Genomic DNA, 24,936 nt, shown 5'->3' on the forward strand with positions numbered 1-24,936 from the left:
GCGACTTGGCGCAAGCACCCGTGAGACTGCTGTTTGTCTGAAGAGGTGGGTGTGCTCGCTTTTGGTTGACGGCATTGCTACTGGGTCCCTCATAGTACAATGTAGTGTCTCTGGCGGTGGTGGTGCGCACCCAACGTCAGACACACCGTTGTAACATGAGGGGCCCTGGGGCGGTCCCGCCGGCCTCAAGAGAGTTCCCCCCTACCCCAGCTCAAAATGTGCTCTACCACGTGCAAAATTATGTCGCACAGCTCCACCAATCTTTAGTCTATTCGCTGACATCATTCAATGTCTGGCACTGACAATACAAATTTGTAGACATCTATGATGCAACTTAAAGTAGTCTGTGTCTGTGTCCTATATTGGCACCATTAAATAGTTACTGCCAAATTACTATGTCAGAAACTCAGTAGATGAGCCCACCCCTGTACCTAAGTATGCCACCTTTTTTTTTTGTTTTGGTTGTTTTGCGAGACATTAACATCTATTTATATTTTGGGAGTACTGGGACAGACACTCCTTGCACTACTCCTCCACTCACCACCAAGCTGCCTGTGTATCCATGTAACCGCTGTAAAACTGCCATGAGCCTATTGTTTGTTATTTTAGGCCTTTGATAGCCTGTCTGCGGCCCCTACTTGCAATACTCCTCCACTGACCACCAAGCTGCCTGCCCGTGTATCCATGTAACCGCTGTGAAACTGCCATGAGCCTATTGTTTGTTATTTTAGGCCTTTGATAGCCTGTCTGCGGTCCCTACTTTAAATACTCCTCCACTGACCAGACCACTGCTGCCCGTGTACCCCTGGAACCAATTATAAAGTGCCTACAGCCAGCCCATTTTTTTATGTTAGGCCTTTGAAGCCTGTCTGCGGTCCCTACTTGCAATACTCCTCCACTGACCACAATGCTGCCTGGAGTGCCTGCCTGTGTATCCATGTAACCGATGTAAAACTGCCATGACTGCCTACTGTTTGTTATTTTAGGCCTTTGATAGCCTGTCTGCAGCCCCTACTTGCAATACTCCTCCACTGACCACCAAGCTGCCTGCCCGTGTATCCATGTAACCGCTGTGAAACTGCCATGAGCCTATTGTTTGTTATGTTAGGCCTTTGATAGCCTGTCTGCGGTCCCTACTTTAAATACTCCTCCACTGACCAGACCACTGCTGCCCGTGTACCCCTGGAACCAATTATAAAGTGCCTACAGCCAGCCCATTTTCTTATGTTAGGCCTTTGAAGCCTGTCTGCGGTCCCTACTTTAAATACTCCTCCACTGACCACCAAGCTGCCTGCCCGTGTATCCATGTAACCGCTGTAAAACTGCCATGAGCCTATTGTTTGTTATTTTAGGCCTTTGATAGCCTGTCTGCGGCCCCTACTTGCAATACTCCTCCACTGACCACAATGCTGCCTGGAGTGCCTGCCTGTGTATCCATGTAACCGATGTAAAACTGCCATGACTGCCTACTGTTTGTTATTTTAGGCCTTTGATAGCCTGTCTGCAGCCCCTACTTGCAATACTCCTCCACTGACCACCAAGCTGCCTGCCCGTGTATCCATGTAACCGCTGTGAAACTGCCATGAGCCTATTGTTTGTTATGTTAGGCCTTTGATAGCCTGTCTGCGGTCCCTACTTTAAATACTCCTCCACTGACCAGACCACTGCTGCCCGTGTACCCCTGGAACCAATTATAAAGTGCCTACAGCCAGCCCATTTTCTTATGTTAGGCCTTTGAAGCCTGTCTGCGGTCCCTACTTTAAATACTCCTCCACTGACCACCAAGCTGCCTGCCCGTGTATCCATGTAACCGCTGTAAAACTGCCATGAGCCTATTGTTTGTTATTTTAGGCCTTTGATAGCCTGTCTGCGGCCCCTACTTGCAATACTCCTCCACTGACCACAATGCTGCCTGGAGTGCCTGCCTGTGTATCCATGTAACCGATGTAAAACTGCCATGACTGCCTACTGTTTGTTATTTTAGGCCTTTGATAGCCTGTCTGCAGCCCCTACTTGCAATACTCCTCCACTGACCACACCAATGCTGCCCGTGTACCCCTGGAACCTATTTAAAAGTTCATAGAGCCTAGTTATATATTTTATTTACTATTAATAAGGCCATGATGGACTACGCTGTACCACGCTACAAGCTAACCAGTCGACACTTCTTTTGCGAGAAAAGCCATCCCAACCCTCCACCAGCATGTAGAAGACCGCATTGTCCATGCACTCTGGCAATCTGTGAGTACAAAGGTGCACCTGACAACAGACGCATGGACCTGTAGGCATGGCCACGGAAGATTACGTGTCCATTACGGCGCAATGGGTTAATGTGGTGGATGCATGGTCCACAGGGGACAGCCTACTAAGTCTGTCTGCAGTCCCTAATTCAAATTGTCCTCCACTGTCTAAATCGGAACTTCCACCTTCTGGCTTTCGGCCTATAGTATCAGAAATTAAACTGCATTTGGCCTTCAACTTTGGTTAGGGCCTACTAACGGCTTCTGCCCCTCCCTGGTGTTGCCCTCAACTAAATAAAGCTGAGCTTCAACCTTCCGGCTCTCATTATGTGGTTTAAAAAAAAAAAATGGTGGTTAGGGCCTACTAACGGCTTCTGCCCCTCCCTGGTGTTGCCCTCAACTAAATAAAGCTGAGCTTCAACCTTCCGGCTCTCATTATGTGGTTTAAAAAAAAAAAATGGTGGTTAGGGCCTACTAACGGCTTCTGCCCCTCCCTGGTGTTGCCCTCAACTAAATAAAGCTGAGCTTCAACCTTCTGCTCCAAATTACCATTTTAAAAAATGCAATAGGCTTTTCAGGCCTACTAAAGGTGTCTGTCTGTGTGCCCCTCCCTGGTGTTGTCCTCAACTAAATAAAGCTGAGCTTCAACCTTCCGGCTCTCATTATGTGGTTTTAAAAAAAAAATGGTGGTTAGGGCCTACTAACGGCTTCTGCCCCTCCCTGGTGTTGCCCTCAACTAAATAAAGCTGAGCTTCAACCTTCTGCTCCAAATTACCATTTTGAAAAATGCAATAGGCTTTTCAGGCCTACAAAAGGTGTCTGTCTGTGTGCCCCTCCCTGGTGTTGTCCTCAACTAAATAAAGCTGAGCTTCAACCTTCCGGCTCTCATTATGTGGTTTTAAAAAAAAAAATGGTGGTTAGGGCCTACTAACGGCTTCTGCCCCTCCCTGGTGTTGTCCTCAACTAAATAAAGCTGAGCTTCAACCTTCCGGCTCTCATTATGTGGTTTTAAAAAAAAAATGGTGGTTAGGGCCTACTAACGGCTTCTGCCCCTCCCTGGTGTTGCCCTCAACTAAATAAAGCTGAGCTTCAACCTTCCGGCTCTCATTATGTGGTTTTAAAAAAAAAAATGGTGGTTAGGGCCTACTAACGGCTTCTGCCCCTCCCTGGTGTTGTCCTCAACTAAATAAAGCTGAGCTTCAACCTTCCGGCTCTCATTATGTGGTTTTAAAAAAAAAATGGTGGTTAGGGCCTACTAACGGCTTCTGCCCCTCCCTGGTGTTGCCCTCAACTAAATAAAGCTGAGCTTCAACCTTCTGCTCCAAATTACCATTTTGAAAAATGCAATAGGCTTTTCAGGCCTACTAAAGGTGTCTGTCTGTGTGCCCCTCCCTGGTGTTGTCCTCAACTAAATAAAGCTGAGCTTCAACCTTCCGGCTCTCATTATGTGGTTTAAAAAAAAAAAATGGTGGTTAGGGCCTACTAACGGCTTCTGCCCCTCCCTGGTGTTGCCCTCAAGTAAATAAAGCTGAGCTTCAACCTTCTGCTCCAAATTACCATTTTAAAAAATGCAATAGGCTTTTCCGGCCTACTAAAGGTGTCTGCCCCTCCCTGGTGTTGTCCTCAACTGAACAAAGCTGAGCTTCCACATTCTGGCTTTCGCCCTATACTATCAGATATTAAACTGCATTTGGCCTACTAGTGTGGTTAGGCCCTTGAAACAGTGTCTGCTGCTCTTGGGTTTGCTACTCCACTGAACAAAGCAATGCCGCCTGTTTAGTCCTGTTACCAATTTTGAACTGCATGTAGCCTACTTTATTCTTTGGCCCTATATCTGTTTCCTCCTCATCCTGCCCATTGCCCAGCCACTGCTAAATGAGTCTGCTGGTACATTGACCTAGACCACTACATTCCCCTTGTACTCTACACAGCCAGAATCTGTCCCTGCTGAAAGTAAGGTTCCCCTTCCCGCATGTTATACCACCTTACACAGGGACAAAGAGGAAGGTGCAGATGAAAGTGCAGGTTCCTTCATCAGGTGGGGGGGCATACTCGTTGGCGACGTCACTGGCACAGGGCCCCTCAGAGTACGCAAAAGTGTCGCTGCTGGTGGGAGGCGCCCCCGCCATGCAAACACACCGCCGTACTTTGAGGGGCCCTGTGCCAGTGGCAATGCGAACGAGTGGGCCCCCCCCCTGCTTGCTCAGGATCACAGCACTTGCAACTTTTAAATACTTACCTTTCCCTGCAACACCGCCGTGACGTAGTCCGCATTTCCTGGGCCCACGAAAAACTTGAGCCAGCCCTACTCCCCCCACAACTTTCACCCAATTCCCTATGCCCAACTATTATTATACAGTTAATTAAGATTGGCAAGCTTCAGAAACAAGAATGGATGTTTTTGGCATTAAAATGGGCACTGTAGGTGTTTTCCTGGCCTCCACTCACTGCCGACTATGCTTCCCCATTGACTTGCATTGGGTTTCGTGTTTCGGTCGATCCCCGACTTTTAGCGATAATCGGCCGACTGCACTCGACTCGACTCTGGACAAAATCGGGTTTCCCAAAACCCTACTCGATCTTAAAAAAATGAAAGTCGCTCAACCCTAGTTGTTAGTCCTGTCACCGTTGGTAATTTGCAACCTAAATTTATTCTATCTGTAACTTTGATTTGTTCACTGTCATCTTATCCTGCCATGGCGTTTGTAGATTCAGGTGCTGCCCTGAGTCTTATGGATCTGTCATTTGCCAAGCGCTGTGGTTTGGTTCTTGAGCCATTAGAAAATCCAATCCCTCTTAGGGGTATTGATGCTACGCCGTTGGCAGAAAATAAACCGCAGTTTTGGACACAGGTTACCATGTGTATGACTCCTGAACATCGGGAGGTTATACGTTTTCTTGTTTTGCATAAAATGCATGATTTGGTTGTTTTGGGGTTGCCATGGTTGCAGACCCATAATCCAGTCTTGGATTGGAAGGCCATGTCAGTGTCAAGTTGGGGATGCCGTGGAAATCATGGGGATTCCCTGCCCGTGTTTATTGCTTCTTCTACGCCTTCGGAAGTTCCGGAGTATTTGTCTGATTATCAGGATGTTTTCAGCGAGTCCAGGTCCAGTGCACTGCCTCCTCATAGGGAGTGTGACTGCGCAATAGAGTTGGTTCCAGGCAGTAAGTTTCCTAAGGGAAGATTATTTAACCTGTCGGTACCTGAACATACCGCTATGCGTTCATATATTAGAGAGTCTCTGGAGAAGGGGCATATCCGTCCTTCTTCTTCCCCTCTTGGTGCGGGATTCTTTTTTGTGGCCAAAAAGGACGGATCTTTGAGGCCTTGTATTGACTATCGGCTCTTAAATAAGATAACTGTCAAATTTCAGTATCCTTTGCCGCTGTTGTCAGACTTGTTTGCCCGGATTAAAGGTGCCAAGTGGTTCACCAAGATAGATCTTCGTGGTGCGTACAACCTTGTGCGCATTAAGCAAGGAGATGAATGGAAAACCGCATTCAATACGCCCGAAGGTCATTTTGAGTACTTAGTGATGCCTTTTGGGCTCTCTAATGCGCCTTCAGTTTTTCAGTCCTTTATGCATGACATTTTCCGGAAGTATCTGGATAAATTTTTGATCGTTTATCTGGACGATATTCTGTTTTTTTCTGATGATTGGGACTCGCATGTAGAACAGGTCAGGATGGTTTTCAAGATTTTGCGTGAAAATTCTTTGTTTGTTAAAGGCTCAAAGTGTCTCTTTGGTGTACAGAAGGTTCCCTTTTTAGGGTTCATTTTTTCCCCTTCTGCTGTGGAGATGGACCCAGTCAAGGTCCGAGCTATTCATGATTGGACTCAGCCCTCGTCAGTTAAGAGTCTTCAGAAGTTCTTGGGTTTTGCTAACTTTTACCGTCGTTTTATTGCTAATTTTTCTAGCGTTGTTAAACCTTTGACGGATATGACCAAGAAAGGCTCTGATGTAGCTAACTGGGCTCCTGCTGCCGTGGAGGCTTTCCAGGAGTTGAAACGCCGGTTTACTTCGGCGCCTGTTTTGTGCCAGCCTGATGTCTCACTGCCCTTTCAGGTTGAGGTGGATGCTTCGGAGATTGGGGCAGGGGCCGTTTTGTCTCAGAGAGGTCCTGGTTGCTCTACTATGAGACCTTGTGCCTTTTTCTCTAGGAAGTTTTCGCCTGCAGAGCGAAATTATGATGTGGGCAATCGGGAGTTGTTGGCCATGAAGTGGGCATTTGAGGAGTGGCGTCATTGGCTCGAGGGTGCTAAGCATCGTGTGGTGGTTTTGACTGATCACAAAAATCTGATGTATCTCGAGTCTGCTAAACGCCTGAATCCTAGACAGGCCCGCTGGTCATTGTTTTTCTCCCGTTTTGACTTTGTGGTCTCGTATTTACCAGGTTCGAAGAATGTGAAGGCCGATGCTCTGTCTAGGAGCTTTGTGCCTGATGCTCCTGGAGTCGGTGAACCTGTGGGTATTCTTAAGGAAGGAGTTATCTTGTCAGCTATTTCTCCGGATCTGCGACGTGTGTTGCAGAGATTTCAGGCTGGTAGGCCTGACTCTTGTCCACCTGACAGATTGTTTGTGCCTGCTAGGTGGACCAGTAGAGTCATTTCCGAGGTTCATTCCTCGGTGTTGGCAGGGCACCCGGGAATTTTTGGCACCAGGGATCTGGTGGCCAGGTCCTTTTGGTGGCCGTCCTTGTCTAGGGATGTGCGGTCTTTTGTGCAGTCCTGTGGGACTTGTGCTCGAGCTAAGCCTTGCTGTTCTCGTGCCAGCGGGTTGCTCTTGCCCTTGCCTGTCCCGAAGAGACCTTGGACACACATCTCTATGGATTTCATTTCTGATCTTCCGGTGTCTCGGGGCATGTCTGTCATCTGGGTGATATGTGATCGTTTCTCCAAGATGGTCCATTTGGTTCCTTTGCCTAAGCTGCCTTCCTCTTCTGATCTGGTTCCTGTGTTCTTCCAGAACGTGGTCCGTTTACACGGCATTCCTGAGAATATTGTGTCGGACAGAGGATCCCAGTTTGTTTCCAGGTTCTGGCGATCCTTTTGTGGTAGGATGGGCATTGATTTGTCGTTTTCGTCCGCCTTTCATCCACAGACTAATGGACAAACGGAGCGAACTAATCAGACTCTGGAGGCTTATTTGAGGTGTTTTGTCTCTTCTGATCAGGATGATTGGGTGACCTTCTTGCCGTTGGCTGAATTTGCCCTTAATAATCGGGCTAGTTCCGCCACCTTGGTTTCGCCATTTTTTTGCAACTCTGGTTTCCACCCTCGTTTTTCCTCGGGACATGTGGAGCCTTCTGACTGTCCTGAGGTGGATTCTGTGGTAGATAGGTTGCAGCAGATGTGGGTCCCCGACTTCGTGTTGGGGATTTGGTATGGCTGTCTTCTCGATTTGTTCCTATGAAGGTCTCCTCTCCCAAATTTAAGCCTCGCTTCATTGGTCCGTACAAGATATTGGAAATCCTTAATCCTGTGTCCTTTCGCCTGGATCTTCCGGTGTCGTTTGCCATTCACAACGTATTTCATAGGTCCTTGTTGCGGCGGTACGTTGTGCCTGTGGTTCCTTCTGCTGAGCCTCCTGCTCCGGTGTTGGTTGAGGGCGAGTTGGAGTACGTGGTGGAGAAGATCTTAGATTCTCGTCTCTCCAGGCGGAGGCTTCAGTACCTGGTCAAGTGGAAGGGCTATGGTCAGGAGGATAATTCCTGGGTGGTCGCCTCTGATGTGCATGCGGCCGATTTAGTTCGGGCCTTTCACGCCGCTCATCCTGATCGCCCTGGTGGTCTTGGTGAGGGTTCGGTGACCCCTCACTAAGGAGGGGGTACTGTTGTGAATTGCTTCTTGGCTCCCTCTAGTGGTTACTAGTGATTTGACTCTGGATATGTCAGTCATCCCTTGTATGCTCACCTGGGCCGTTAGTTCAGGGGTGTTGCTATATAAGCTCCCTGGACCTTCAGTTCCATGCCTGGCAACGTTGTAATCAGAGCTAATCTGTTGTGCTCTTGTCTACTGATCCTGGTTCCTGCTAGATTAAGCTAAGTCTGCTTTCTTGCTTTTTGTTATTTGTTTTTGTTTGCATTTTTGTCCAGCTTGTACTTAATCTGTATCCTGTCCTTGCTGGAAGCTCTAGGGAGCTGGTGTTCTCCCCCCAGGCCGTTAGACGGTTCGGGGGTTCTTGAATTTCCAGCGTGGATGTTTGATAGGGTTTTTGTTGACCATATAAGTTATCTTACTACATTCTGCTATTAGTAAGCGGGCCTCTCTTTGCTAAACCTAGTTGATTTCTATGTTTGTCATTTCCTCTTACCTCACCGTTATTATTTGTGGGGGGCTTGTATCCTACTTTTGGGGTCCTTTCTCTGGAGGCAAGAGAGGTCTTTGTTTTCCTCTTCTAGGGGTAGTTAGTTCTCCGGCTGGCGCGAGACATCTAGCGACCAACGTAGGCATGTTCCCCGGCTACTTCTAGTGTTGGCGTTAGGAGTAGATATATGGTCAACCCAGTTACCACTGCCCTATGAGCTGGATTTTTGTACTTCGCAGACTTACCTATTTCTCTGAGACCCTCGCCATTGGGGTCATAACAGCGGTCCTCATGCGAACCAGTTTCTTTGTAGCGCTTGATGGTTTTTGCCACTGCACTTGAGGACACTTTCAAAGTTTTCCCAATTTTTCGGACTGACTGACCTTCATTTCTTAAAGTAATGATGGCCTCTCGTTTTTCTTTACTTAGAATTTGTATTATGGCAAAAAAAAAAGCAGCTAACAGTCTATTCAGTAGGACTATCAGCTGTGTATCCACCAGACTTCTGCACAACACAACTGATGGTCCCAACCCCATTTATAAGGCAAGAAATCCCACTTATTAAACCTGACAGGGCACACCTGTGAAGTGAAAACCATTCCCGGTGACTACCTCTTGAAGCTCATCAAGAGAATGCCAAGAGTGTGCAAAGCAGTCGTCAAAGCAAAAGGTGGCTACTTTGAGGAACCTAGAATATAAGACATAATTTCAGTTGTTTCACACTTTTTTGTTAAGTATATAATTCCACATGTGTTAATTCATAGTTTTGATGCCTTCAGTGTGAATGTACAATTTTCATAGTCAAGAAAATACAGAAAAATCTTTAAATGAGAAGGTGTGTCCAAACTTTTGGTCTGTACTGTATATTTTTAAAAATATTCTTTTTTTACTTTTTGTATACTTCAATAGTCTCCATGGGAGACTAGAAGCTGCAGTACTTTGATCTGCTCTGCTACACACAGGCGATGATCAGATCGCCTGTGTGTAACAGAAATGCTCACTTGCTATGAGCACCGACCACCGGGCAATGCTCATAGCTATCTGGCTATGACAACCAAAGAGGTCTGCTGGAGACCTCTGGTTGCAATGCCAACCCATCGGTGACCTGCGATCATGTGACAGGGGCACCAATGGGTGGATTTAGTGACGCGCTTCCGGTAAGCGCAAGTTAAAGGCTGCTGTCAGAGATTGACAGCGGCATTTAACTACTTAACAGCCGCGCGTGGATCGCGATTCCACCCGCGGCTGTTGTGGGCACATGTCAGCTGTATATATCAGCTGACATGTGCCCGGAAAGGTGCGGGTTCAGCACTGGAGCCCGCACTAAACAGGGGGAGTCCGACATCAGCGTACTATTATGCTCAATGTCGAAAAGAGGTTAATATATATTTACTAGAATTTCCTATATCCTATTGTAGTATGCCAAAGCTCATAAAGATGCCACATTAATTCTTTGGACCAATAATATAAAGTTCACAGTGCTTCTTCCTTGTATTTACCAATTTATTTAGAAGTCATAATTGTTGCACTCATTTTTATGCCTTTCAAGTGATTACAGCGTAGCCTGTGAGACACTGCTCCAAATTTACTTGCATTCCATTCTACAGTAATGCGTTTTGAATAATACAATTCTGTCTGCTGGCATCTATTATGTGGGGCACTTACTGCATATGTATTTATACAGGTCTCAATCTCATTAAAAGGGTAATATCATGAAGACAACCCTCACCCATATGCCCTATTAGGTTACACAAGCGCCATAGAATCCCACACTCGGGCACCTCATTCTTCCTTATGTGCCAGATTGGAGAACTGCTCCGTGTCAGCAGCACATGTACTTGGGGACTGGGACTGTTAAAGGGACAACTCTAGCAAAATCCGCTGGCACTTCTCACCCGGGGAGGAAGGGGGGAAGAAACTCAGAAGCAGCTGGCGATTAGAACAGGTTCTGTGTAGGTCCCTGTAAATAGTGATAATTGGAAATAAATATACAGAAATCACCGCGCTAAACTGAGGAAAAATGAAAATGCAATATACGTGAGGAAAAAATTGTACACAATTATAACCAACCAAGGCTATAGGGTACTCACTTGTATTAATGATGGTGGTGTTCTGTCTGTATGAAGACAGAGAATTGATGGTTATATATGTGTACAATTTTTTCCTCACGTATATCGCTTTTTCATTTTTTCTCAGTTTAGCGCGGTGATTTCTGTATATTTATTTCCAAAAATCCGCTGTTTGCTGGGACTATCAGAAGCATGACCCTCAAAAATCTGCTGATCACAGCTGTACCCGCATTATAAAAAGCTCCAAAAGATCTATCAACTTGTAGGTAGCAATCCTCAGACAGGATGGCTACAGATCTAAAGTAGAAGAATATATGTTATCTATTGGGGTAAATCATTTACATTTTTCCTCAAATTTTAATGTTTTTGTTGTACATTTACCTTTAGTACAGTGTGAATGGGCACATCTCTCCTGTAGACATAGCCCAGAGAAACAGTGTAAAAAGTCCTGTAATGCAGAATACGTCACTAAAGAGTATGCAGAAATATCAGGTGAGTTTTTCGATATAACAGCTGATAAGGCATGCTATGCTAATGAGGAATAAAAGAACGCACTATTTAACTTAATGTCGACAACATGATATATATTTGCAACTGCGCTAGCCTAAATTCTAGCTAAGCATAGTAGTAATATATTTATATAAATATATATTTTACTAGATGGTGGCCCGATTTTAACGCATCGGGTATTCTAGAATATGCTATTGCCCAGCCACGTAGTATATTGCCCAGCCACGTAGTATATTGCCCAGCCACGTAGTATATAGCACAGAGCCACGTAGTATATAGCACAGAGTCACGTAGTATATTGCCCAGCCACGTATTATATTGCCCAGCCACGTAGTATATAGCACAGCCACATAGTATATAGCACAGCCACATAGTATACTGCCCAGCCACATAGTATACTGCCCAGCCACATAGGATATTGCCCAGCCACATAGTATACTGCCCGGCCACATAGCATACTGCCCAGCCACATAGTATACTGCCCAGCCACGTAGTATACTGCCCAGTCACGTATTATATTGGCCAGCCACAAAGTATACTGCCCAGCCATGTAGTATATTGCCCAGTCCCGTAGTATATTGGCCAGCCACATGGTATACTGCCCAGTCACGTAGTATATTGCCCAGCCACGTAGTATATTGCCCAGCCACATAGTATACTGCCCAGTCACGTAGTATAGTGCCCAGTCACGTAGTATATTGGCCAGCCACATAGTATACTGCCCAGTCACGTAGTATATTGCCCAGCCACGAAGTATATTGGCCAGCCACATAGTATACTGCCCAGTCACATAGTATAGTGCCCAGTCACGTAGTATAGTGCCCAGCCACATAGTATACTGCCCAGTTACGTAGTATAGTGCCCAGTCATGTAGTATAGTGCCCAGCCACATAGTATACTGCCCAGTCACGTAGTATATTGCCCAGCCACGTAGTATGCATCATATCCCTGTTAAAAAAAAAAGAATTAAAATAAAAAATAGTTATATACTCACCTTCCGGAGCCTCAGGATCGAAGCAGCAGGTTACCGATGCTCGTCGCGCGCTCAGGTCTGAAGATTGCATTGCGGTCTCGCGAGATGATGACGTAGCGGTCACGCGAGACCACATGTCATCATCTCGAGAGATCGCAGCATGGACCGGTTACCGGAGCGTCGCGAGCAGGGAAGGCCTGTTGTCGATCCGAGGGGCCGACGGACGGTGAGTATATAACGATTTTTTCTTTTTATTATTATTTTTAACATTAGATATTTTTACTATTGACGCCGCATAGGCAGCATCAATAGTAAAATGTTGGTCACACAGGGTTAATAGCAGCGTTAACCGACCGCGGCATAGCGCGGTCGGTTAACGCTGCCATTAACCCTGTGTGAGCGCTGACTGGAGGGGAGTACGGAGCGGGCACTGACTGCGGGGAGGAAGGAGCGGCTGTTTTCTTCCGGACTGTGCCTGTCGCTGATTAGTCGCGGCAGCCATGACTGGCAGCTGACGAGACCAATCAGCGAATGAATAACCGTGACAGACAGAAGGACAGACAGACGGAAGTGACCCTTAGACAATTATATAGTAGATGCTGTTAGATTTACATTATGACTATTTTAGGCCACTGCAATCTGTAGTCTTCATACACACTCCACAACATTGAAACTTCAAAACTCCAAGAAGCAAAAATTGTGGAATTCTGGAAATCACAAGATGGATAGATATATTAATGATATGAAAATGCTGAAAACGTTTAGACATTTTCAAAACACGAATTATTCCGTGTGAGCGTCACTTGGCAACAATATACGCACTTACACACCGTGGCTGCTATCAATGAGGTTAATAATGGATGTTGAGGAATGTTCTGTCACACTGAATGCAGTTGGGTACGCAAATCATCAAGATCCACTGCTGGCAGCTTCCTTTCCAAATTCCTAGCAATGATGCCCTAGATGTTCTCTATGGGAGACAAGTATGAAATTTAACACCGAGTTGTTAATTTACCTGAAATGAAGACCAGAGGCGTCAAGTTACCACTCATATCCGATCATACCATAATCTCGAGAGTAGGACTGGTGTGATGTTTATTCATGATAGTCTCTTTATGGCATTACCTATGTGGTCTTCACAAAGAGGCCAAAGGCTGAAATGGAGCAATGAAGGCTGAAATGGAGATATACACTCACCGGCCACTTTATTAGGTACACCATGCTAGTAACGGGTTGGACCCCCTTTTGCCTTCAGAACTGCCTCAATTCTTCGTGGCATAGATTCAACAAGGTGCTGGAAGCATTCCTCAGAGATTTTGGTCCATATTGACATGATGGCATCACACAGTTGCCGCAGATTTGTCGGCTGCACATCCCAAAGATGCTCCATACAAGGCAGGATGGATCCATGCTTTCATGTTGTTTACGCCAAATTCTGACCCTACCATCCGAATGTCGCAGCAGAAATCGAGACTCATCAGACCAAGCAACGTTTTTCCAATCTTCTACTGTCCAATTTCGATGAGCTTGTACAAATTGTAGCCTCAGTTTCCTGTTCTTAGCTGAAAGGAGTGGTACCCGGTGTGGTCTTCTGCTGCTGTAGCCCATCTGCCTCAAAGTTCGACGCACTGTGCGTTCAGAGATGCTCTTAGGCCTACCTTGGTTGTAACGGGTGGCGATTTGAGTCACTGTTGCCTTTCTATCAGCTCGAACCAGTCTGCCCATTCTCCTCTGACCTCTGGCATCAACAAGGCATTTCCGCCCACAGAACTGCCGCTCACTGGATTTTTTTTCTTTTTCGGACCATTCTCTGTAAACCCTAGAGATGGTTGTGCGTGAAAATCCCAGTAGATCAGCAGTTTCTGAAATACTCAGACCAGCCCTTCTGGCACCAACAACCATGCCACGTTCAAAGGCACTCAAATCACCTTTCTTCCCCATACTGATGCTCGGTTTGAACTGCAGGAGATTGTCTTGACCATGTCTACATGCCTAAATGCACTGAGTTGCCGCCATGTGATTGGCTGATTAGAAATTAAGTGTTAACAAGAAGTTGGACAGGTGTACCTAATAAAGTGGCCGGTGAGTGTATGTTCTCCAGCAATGAGTCCCACTTTTGTCTTGGAATGACAGCCAAAGATTGGTCTGGAGACCATATGTGAAACACGATCAAGAGGCCTTCACACCTGTCCTACCCTCAGGATGACAGTGTAGAGTGACATAATATAGGGTAGCCAGGGCATTATAGTCTCCATTCCGAGTACACCAACAACTATGAATTATTTTGATTTGGTCATGAAACCAGTAGTATGGCCATTTTTCCAAAATGTCCCAGGAGCCATTTTTCAACATGACAGTGCCAAGCAACATGTGGCTTGCGCTACATTCAGCAATCTGCATGGCCTAAATGTGCTACTATGGCCGGCAGCGTCTCTGGACAGTTCTCCATTTGAGCACATCTGGGACATCATTGGTCGACAATTGCAAAGCAGCAGTGGATCTTGATGATTTTTGTGCCCAAGTGCAATCAGTGTGGCAAAATATTCCTCAGAAAATCATTAATAATAAACTCATTTATAGTAGCTTGTATTTATGGGTCTGGTGCTCATAATCGATGCTGAATGAATCGAAATTGTTAAAAAATGTTGTTTCCATTTTTTTCTCATTTGCATATTGCTAACATATCTATTCATCTTATGATTTCAATAATCCCCTGACTTTTCCTTGTTGTTGTTGCAATTTCAATGTTGCAAAACCAAACAAATGAACTGGAACACATGCTGATATAAGTGCAATGTGTATATGCCCATTCATGTGGTGACCATTAACAAACATAACCTAAGATAAAAAATAATGAAAAAATACCCTGCAGGAAGTAGATAACTAAATAGTAATAGTACACATAAATATATAAGGTACTTAGTTTACATTGTTTTAATTAAAAAAAAAAGCAGAAAAGCCATCCCACCGCAACAAGGTGTACCCCATCAGGATGGTCCTATCCATAATGTAAAACCTCTCCTTGCACCATCAGGCCTCAATAGATGGGGGCAGAGCAGGACCCAGGCCAGATTGTTTAGACACCTGCCCTTGGAAAGCTATAATAGCTTTTATCGTATATAGCTTTCAATGGGAAGGTGTCCAAACGGTCAGGCCAGGATCCTGCTCTGCCCCCATCTAGTGAGGCCTGATGGTGCAAGGAGAGGTTTTACATTATGGATAAGACCATCCTGATTGGGGACACCTTGTCGCGGTGGGATGGCTTTTATGCTTTTTTCATCAAAACAATGTAAACTAAGTACCCTATGTAATTTACACGTATTATTACTTATTTACTTACAACAGAGTATTTGCTAAATCACTTTACCTGCTGAAATCATTGACAAGGATATAGTACTGATTTGATTTGCAGATATTTTGAACACGGTAATTGTAAATCTGGGGGATTATTTTGATTATAGTGTAAAAAGTTTTTCTTCCTCATTTCAGTAGAATGGCTGAACATCATTTACTTATATAATTCCTAGGACATTACAACTCATCAGCCCAGCCAGGATGCTGTTGGACGTCCGGTGATGCACCATGCAGCCATGATGCAAGTGTCTGGGGAAGCAGTGTACTGTGATGACATGCCTATCATAGAGGGAGAGCTGTTTCTGGCTTTGGTCACAAGCTCAAAAGCTCATGCGAAAATCATGTGAGTATACCTAATGGTCATAAGGTCAGACTGTTCTTCTATTTCATTTTTTTCTTTCTAATAATGTACCGTATATAATTGGTCTTGATCTTATGACCAGCTGGTCCATTAAAAACAAAACTTGCATTATAGATAAGAAAATCTGAATTCTTATACAAATTAACTAGCTATGGTTAGGAAACTTTTCCCTGTGTTTCTAACTGAAGCAGAGTTTGGGACTGTGTAAGCATTGAGATGCCTTTCTCAGGGGCAGTTACTTCTCATATGTCACTGTGAAGGCGTTTTCTCACTATCCACATTAGAGGAGATATATGAAGGCTGGCATAACTTTCCACCGATCTTCCTGATGGTACATGTGCCTGATTTATTATGAGGCAAAGGAACCACATCGCTTACTGTGCTTGTGCTATAAAGTATCATCTAGATTTGTCCTACATAAAGTTACAGAATTTATTGGCAGAAAATATTGTAACTTTGTTCGGTCACTCATAGATCAGTAAGTACCACCAACTTTTAAAAAAGATGGCATGTGAGTACGAAAAACCCAAAAAGTTGCAAATTAGGGTGTGAACTTACTAATTTTTACACCAGTTGGCCCAGCCACAATATTAAAATGCCTCTATTATTGATGTCATATTGATAGGATAAGTCATTAATGTTTGGTCAGTGAAGATCGAACCGCAGTGTCCGTAATGAGACAAAAAATATCCCACAGACCCGACTTGACAAAGGGGCCATTCGCTTTCCTGACACATTGCCACTTCATTTACACAATCAGCGAGATCACAGTGGTTTACCCACACCAGTAAGACATTAGTCATGCACAATGTGTATAGGTCAGTTAGGTTAGTGAGACAGTCCATGCAATTAGCTGGACAAGTTTTGCGGAGTTGTTGGACAGCATTATTGTATTCATTTTTCACTGTTTCATCCTATGCATTTCTATATGTCTGTCACAGATCTCTAGATGTAACAGAAGCACTGAGCATGCCAGGAGTGTGTGACATTATTACTGCCAAAGATGTTCCTGGAACAAATAACTTTTCCTATTATGACTGGCCTGACCAGTTATTGGCAGACAATACGGTACGTCATGGAGTGTAATCTGCCAGAACATGAATCAGATATCACCATATTCTTAAGGAGCTGGGCTCAAGACTGGAAGTAATCCCCTGTTCCTGGGACAGGCGATAACGTTCCAATCACTGGGGGTCTGACTGCTAGGGTCTCCAGTGATCCTGAGAATCAGGGTTCTGAAAAGTTTTGCATAAATGGAGCAGTGGGCGATCATGATCGCTACCTCTCCATTCATTACTGGGTTTTGCATCTCTGTCCCATTTAAGTGAATTGGCATGATTATATAAAATTCCGATAAAGACAAAAATATGTTATCTCATTCCCAGTAAAATCAAGAAATCCACTGTAAATGAATGGATCACCTTTGTCTTGTTGATAGCCATTTGTCAGTTATAACATGTAATCAATACACTCGTCACACTCTCTTGCAGTGTGCAAAATACAACAAACACTATTAAAGGGCTTATACAGGACCATGTTATTTTTTTAACAAGGGGCTAAAAACTAAGAGGCAGGTAGTTGCTAACAGAGGCAGCTACCTGTCTGTTCAACCAGGCATCGGCTCAGAGCAGTCACTGACCGCTCCTGCAGGTGATTCAGCTGCTTCACATCAACAGAGCAGCTCTTCTACTTTCGGGATGTTCTGTCGAAGGGATGCTGAATGACAGCCAGTTTCCCACCAATCAGCATGATGCCGACAGTCACGCCTCATCAACAGAGCAGAGTGGATGAAAAGCCGCTGCAAAATTAGCTGTAGCTGCTGAATTGCTGGCAGGAGCGGTTTACCTGCCTGTTAGTTCTTCAACCCATAGTAAAAAATTTAATAGTCCTGGATAACCCTTTTAAGCAATGTATTGTGGAATAGATGCTAAACTTGGGCCAGAAAACCCAATAATAACATTCAAAAAAGTATCTATGTCAACAAAAAGCAGTAAACAAGATTATCTGAGATTGGTGTCTTTTGTACTGTACATTCGGCATTCCTCCGTCATATAGACCAAATGTACAGGGTTGTTATCCTGCAACTTTAACTCTAAAGAAGGGGACCCGAACATAGTGTGAACAAGCAGCAAATAAATTAAATTTATTTTTCAAATTAAAATGGAATTCACAGGGGCGTGTCCTAGCTGGCCATGTGAGTGGGCACATGGAAGAGTGCTTCCACTGCTAAAGGGACGAATATCCTGTGCAAACGTTGATTACCGGACTTTTTTGCCACAAACCGGTTAGCTGAAGGTCTGGGGAGCAAAGCGGTGCTGAGTGGTGGATCCGGCATCAGAGGCAATGACCAGACGGAGGCAGAAGGATGCAGGTGCTGGCAATGCAGGAGCCAGCCAAGATGGTGCCGAGGTCAGAGAAGAAGCTGACAGGGAGAACGCCGCATGTCAACGGCATATGGAGGTGGTGGCGAAGCTTCAGCAGTATGCCAGAGTGGAAGCTGCGGAGGAGGCAGAGCAAGGAACCAGAGCTGGAGCTGATAAGGAGGAGGATACAGTCCTGGCTGCAAAGCATGAGGTACAGAGGGGGAAGGAGAGAGGCAGCATGGCGGGGGCAGGAGGGGGGCCTGAAGTCTTAATGCAGAAAGAGGAGCCGACCCTCAGAGACGTTGCTGTGATGATATCCTCGTGCCAGCAATCCTTGAATTCCCTAGCCCTGCAGATGCAGGAGGTAAAAGGGGACACAGCACAGATTAATGCAGCCCTGCAAAAGATGGACAGATGTATGGGAGCGGTGGAGGAGAGGGTGAGCATTGCAGAAGACCACATAGTTAAACTGCAAAAAGCTGAGAAAAAGTTCGCCCAAGCAATGTCAGAGCTCGCTGCCAAGATTGAGGATCTGGAAAATAGATCCAGAAGGAATAATATACGTACAGTGGGGCTGCCTGAAAAAACTGAGGGGAGAAACCCCACAGAGTTTGTTGAAAGCTGGCTGCAGGAGAAAATTGGGGGCACAGTGCTGACAAAAGTATTTGCTGTTGAAAGAGCGCATAGGGTCCCGCCGCACCTCCCTCCCCAGGAGCGAATCCCCGTACCATGCTTGCCAAAATACTGAACTACAGGGACAGAGACATTATCCTCAGAAAGGCTAGAGAAATGGAGGATCTGACGGCTGGAGGTCAAAAGATTGCCATCTACCCGGATTATTCTGCTGCAGTTCAGAAACAACGGATGAAATTCACTGGGGTTAAGAGACGACTGAGGGAACTAGGAGTGCAATACTCTATGCTGTTCCCCGCAAAGTTGAGTCTGGTGGCTTTTGATAAGACCCACTTTTTCCTGACACCAGAGGATGCTACCCAGTGGATTGATACTAATGAGAAAAAACTTAAAGGAAAGGGCGATTGACATCTCGGCGAGATCCGGACGGGAGTTGTTTTTCTGTTGCTGGAGGAGGGATTTGCATTTAATTGCACATTGGTTAAAGGGTTGAGCAGCTGTCGAGGGCTCGGCTGTGCCATATTGAGTGATTGAACGGAGGGGATAGTAATGATTAATAAGTATGGGGGAGGTGGGTTATGCCGGGCACTGCAAATTGGTTTGGTAATTTCTCTACATGTTTATTTAAGTTGGATTGTTGGAAAAAACAAAAACTGTGGGAAATTCGGATTGTTACTGCAGCGGGAGGCGCATGGAGAGGGTTAAGTAAGGGAGAGTGTTTGCAATGGGCGGTGGAGCCCCACTCTTGATGAGAGGAAGAATGTGTTGTATTGGGTGGGTTGGGGGTCAAGTTGGGAGTTGTTAGGGGGGGTGGGAGGGATTAGACAGCTCATACTTGGAAAAGTGGATACTATGAAGGATGATGAGCCGTATGATGGGGGACCGCATTAAAATATTGAGTTGGAATGTAAGAGGCCTAGCGGATAAAACTCGGCGGGCGGCAAGTCTGCAGTATGTTCGAGAACAGAGGGTCTCAATGATATGCCTGCTGGAGACACATTTAGTGTGGGAAAAGGTGGATGTATTGAACAGGCGCTGGATACAGAGGGCATACCATTCTACCTTCTCTACGTACTCTAGGGGTGTGTCGGTGTTGGTACCTGAGGAAGTGCAGTATGAAGAGGTGATGGTACAGGAGGATGTGGATGGTCAGTATGTGGTGGTGCAATGCAAAATAAATGGAGTGTTGATGTGTATAGCGGCGATGTATATTCCGCCTCCATACTCAAGTAAGAAAATTAGAGAGGAGCTGGAGAGGGTGGAAAGCTGGGGCCCGATACCATTTCTAATTATTGGGGATCTTAATAATATATGTGATGACTTTTGGGATAAAAATAAAAACTCCCAGAATAGGACAGTGGGACACATTACTACGTTTGGGACTTATATTCGTGAAGTGGGTATGACTGATCTATGGAGACTTAGGCATGTTGGGGAAAGGGGGTATTCATGTTATTCACCGACTCATGGTACTCTATCCAGAATTGATTTGGCACTGGGCAACCGTCTGTTAGACACGATGGTAGGGGATGTGAGATATTTGCCTAGGGCCCTCTCGGACCATAGTCCAATTGAGGTGGAGTTTCGGCCGATGGGGACAGGGGCCGTGAACAGGAGAGAGAACTGGCTGCAAAGTATAGATCTAGATAAGATAAAACGGGAGTTGGTGGAATTTTTTGAGCTGAATGATGGGAGTGTAGATGCTCTTACTGTATGGGAAGCCATGAAGAAGTACTTAAGAGGGCTGCTGTTTAGAGACATTAGTAGATGTAAGCGAAAGTCGAGAGAGGCAGAGAAGGCAGCGATTGATGGGTTGAGGGCAGCGGAGGATGAGATGGTGACACTGGCTACTCCGGAAGCTGGGAAGAGATTAAAGGCAGCTCAAAGTCATCTGGAAGAAATTTTGCTGGGTAAAGCTGAAAGGAAGCGGGAATTCATGAAGCTGGCTTATTATCAGGAGGGTGAAACTGTAGGTCACATGCTGTCGCTGGTGGCTTCTGCACAGAGAAGTACTTCATTTGTCCATTCTCTGGTTTCCGGAAGTGGTACGAGTGTCTCTGAGACTCCAGAGATTTTGAAAGTTTTTGCGGATTTTTACGCGGACCTATATTCCTCTCGGGTGGATGGGACGGTGGGAGACACAGTGGCATTCCTTGAGGGACTGGAGCTCCCGAGGTTGAGTGATGCAGATAGAGAGGGCTTGGAGGCTCCTATCACGGAGGAGGAACTGTGTCGGGCATTACAGTCTATGGCTAATGGGAAGGCGCCTGGAGTAGATGGGTTTCCTGCTGAGATCTATAAACATATGGGGAAGGTGCTAATTCCCAGATTAAAGGCGGTCCTAGAGGAGGCTAAGAGTAGGAGGTGTCTGCCTACATCCATGAGAGAGGCCATAATAGCGGTGATTCCTAAGGAGGGGAAAGATTTGGGGCAACCTGAGTCATATCGGCCAATCGCTTTGCTCACTATAGATGTCAAGATTCTGGCCAAGGTGTTGGCGATGAGGTTGACGAGTGTAATCTCCGGCCTGGTGCACCCAGACCAATCTGGCTTTATGCCTGATAAATCCACGGCGGTCAACCTACGGAGGCTATTTATGAATCTGCAGCTTAGGTCTGATAACTGTGGCCAGAGAGTTATTGCATCTTTAGACGCCCATAAGGCGTTTGACAGTGTGGAATGGGGATATCTCTGGCAGGTGTTGCAATATATGGGGTTTGGCTCGCGATTTGTGTCCTGGATTCGGCTGCTGTATTCGCAGCCGATGGCCAGAGTCCGGGTGAATGGAGAGTTATCACGGACTATACAATTAGCTAGAGGGACAAGGCAGGGATGTCCGCTCTCTCCTCTTTTGTTTGCTCTGGCCGTGGAGCCATTGGCTGCTAAACTTTGACAGTCTGACGAGGTGTCTAGGTTTAAATATGGGATGGTTGAAGAGAGGGTGGCGTTGTATGCGGACGATATTCTACTGTTTCTAGCTGACCCGGTTGCTTCCTTGGGGGGGCTATTGGGATTATTGAAAGATTTGGCTCACTGTCAGGACTGACGATAAACTGGAGTAAGTCTATTTTGTTTAAAGTGGACGACGTAGGGGAGGAGGGGAGTGAGCCACTGGAGGATGGGAGACTGAAGGTGGTAAGTCAATTTAAATATCTTGGGATATGGGTATCTATGCCGGTTACGGATTACATGCATAGGAATCTGACTCCGATCTTAGGTGTTCTTAAGGCAAAAGTGGATGCTTAGGTTAAGCTGCATTTATCTGTGGTGGGCAGGGTGAATCTTATCAAAATGATTTTGATGCCGAAGATTATGTTCTTCATAATGCGCCAGTTTGGATACCGCGGGGGAAATTTCGGCAGATTAACTCCCTGTTCAGGAATTTAGTATGGGGGAGACAACATCCACGTATCAGACTGGAGACACTTCAGCGACCCAAGGAAGATGGGAGCTTGGCATTGCCTAACCCTGAAGTATATTTTCTTGCAGCCCAGAGTCAGCACTTAAAGGGCTGGGCGCATGAATGGTTGTCCGGGGCGGTACAGCAATTAATGGAAAAGGTGACAAAAAGAAGGCCAGGAGTACAATGTCTGGAGGATGGCTCCCTGGGGGCTTTGGGGAAATTGTATCCGACTATGTTATTGATATGTAAGCTGTGGGGTAGACTAAAACATATACGTGGGATTACGGGTCTGACCAGATTCTCCCCGCTATGGCATAATAATAATTTAAAGGAGTTTGTGGCAATGGGGGTACTACCAGAATGGCAGGCCAAGGGGATTCAATATGTCTATCAGATAATTGAGCAGGGAGAGTTGAAATCCTTTTCCCAATTGCAGGTGGAATTTGATCTCGGGCTTGCGGGGGAATATCAATATTTGTGGATGAGACATGCATTTGGAGCTCAGAATAGGGACGGAGGCATCAGAATTCAAAGGGATATAGTGTTAGAGTATGTGTGTGGTGAAGGGAGTACTGGGGGGGTTATTTCCACTCTTTATAAAGACTTGCTGCACACTTTCCTGTTAAAGGGAACCTGTCACCTGAATTTGGCGGGACCAGTTTTGGGTCATATGGGCGGGGTTTTCGGGTGTTTGATTCACCCTTTCCTTACCGGCTGGCTGCATGCTGGCCGCAATATTGGATTGAAGTTCATTCTCTGTCCTCCGGAGTACACGCCTGCGCAAGGCAATATTGGTCCTAACTGAGGGGATAGTCATCCTATTGATTTGAGTGTGGAGCTATTAAACAAGGTGGGCTGTCTTATTGGAGGGGGGCGGGATAAGTTGGGATTGCAGGGTTCGTTTGGGGGGAAAACTTTGTACTGAAAACAAGAATGTAACATGTCAATTGTAATGTTATTCTTAATAAAAATGTATTTGAGTTAAAAAAATAAAATAAAATGGGATTCATTAATAAGTTATAATAGTAGTTCAAAGAGAATCGGTCACCAGGTAAATACTATGTTATCTGGGAGCAGCACGATGTAGGGTCAGAGATCCTTATTCCAGCAATGTGTCACTTACTGGATTGCTTGCTGAAATTTTGCTATAGTAACTGTTTTATCTGCTACAAATCTACCCATTTTCTGAATGCTGAGCTGTGTATAACCCCCCAGCACACACACATCACTTACCATGGGAGAGAGGCAGGATGAAGGCACAGCTGTATGACCTCAGGTTAATGAAGCTGCACAAACACCAGGGATTACGGGTACCACTTCCAAAGAAAGAGAATCTGGATATCCATTGAAAAGAAAGCGGACAGGCACATACCGTCCCGTGCAACAAAATCCTTTATTGTGGCATCATAATACCAACAGCAGGCGGATTAAACGATGGAGCAAATACAGACGACGATCGTTTCGCGATCGTTGTGCTTCAACAGGTCATATCTAATTCTTCTCTTTCCTATTAGGTCTATTACATCACATGATTAAAAACTGATTAGCTAAATCCTTCTAAGCTCTATGTAGAAACAGGAGGTCAATTTTCCCTGCGTGAGTCATAAGTCACTGCAAAAGTTCCTGGTAGGGGGAAGAAGGAGCAGCTGGGTCAGGAGATGGAGACGGGAATGATTCATGCAGGGAAAAGAGACTTCCTGTTTCAGCATATAGCAGAGAAAAGAGAGGAATTAGCTGGGTAGAAAGGCAAAATGAGCAATTGTGAGTACACAGTGCTATATAATGTGATGATTGCAATATATTATGAGGATAAAAACTTTGATGGGAGGAGGAGGGCTTCTTTAAAATTTTAAACAAAGGAAAATTCAAGGGGTAGATCCAGGGGAGCAGAAAAATAACCTGTATTCACAGCAAAAGTCCGATTTACAAGTTTTTTATTAAATTATATTTTACCTGTCTGCTTCATATATAGCAGACAGGTAAAAGCAGACAGGTATAGCAGAAAAGCACAATTCTGTTCTATTTTTATTTGTAAAGGTGCTGTGTGTCGGCTACATTATCTGTGCTGTCGTGGCTGACAAACCAGAGCATGCAAAACAAGCCGCCAAAAAGGTGAAAATCGTCTATGAAGATATAACACCAGTGATTTTCACTATTGAGGTAAAAATGTTTATTATATTATATTTTATTTTGAAAATATTCGAATGTCTATTAAAATATGCAGCATATAGAGAACTTGCTCACCTTATTCCCACAGTTCTTGGTCCTACAATTTTTTTTACTCTCCATGATCAAATGATCAAGTAAAACACTGTAGATTATCCACTAGGCAGTGCCACTCTTTGGCAATTAACTAGTTGCTAAGCAAAGTTTTATAAGAATTTGAGACATTTTCACAGTGTGACAACTCATTTAAGGACAAAAAAGGTAACAAATTCCCTTTAAAATTATATGTAATTTAGTATCTAGATTGAGATTCTGCTTATGGCGCTCATTTAAGTGAATACAAATAGATAGCACTTGGGTGCTACAAGGATGTCGTCAATATGCAGCCCGTACTTCACTGAGCAGTTAGAAGAAACTTTGAAAAACTTCTAGAATTTTTGTATTAATATGAGTAAAATTAATGACACACGGGTTGTAAAAACTGAAACACAGACCAAGATCGATCCAACGCACTGAAAAAAATGGTTACTTTTTCACATATAAGAAAAAAACA

At 45.1% G+C, this 24,936-nt stretch overlaps 1 protein-coding gene across 1 annotated transcript in view; it reads left to right on the top strand.

Annotated features, from left to right (window-relative positions):
* The window catches only part of LOC143784152 (aldehyde oxidase 1-like), a 254,105-nt gene that overhangs the window by 120,304 nt on the left and 108,865 nt on the right, over window positions 1-24,936 (top strand). Inside the window, exons 16-19 of the mRNA XM_077272027.1 lie at window positions 11,008-11,112; window positions 15,631-15,800; window positions 16,760-16,886; window positions 24,255-24,377. Of these exons, the coding sequence (XP_077128142.1) occupies window positions 11,008-11,112; window positions 15,631-15,800; window positions 16,760-16,886; window positions 24,255-24,377 (525 nt within the window). The remainder of the gene's footprint in view (window positions 1-11,007; window positions 11,113-15,630; window positions 15,801-16,759; window positions 16,887-24,254; window positions 24,378-24,936) is intronic.

Source organism: Ranitomeya variabilis, chromosome 7 (assembly GCF_051348905.1).
Source record: "Ranitomeya variabilis isolate aRanVar5 chromosome 7, aRanVar5.hap1, whole genome shotgun sequence".
NCBI lineage: Eukaryota > Metazoa > Chordata > Amphibia > Anura > Dendrobatidae > Ranitomeya > Ranitomeya variabilis.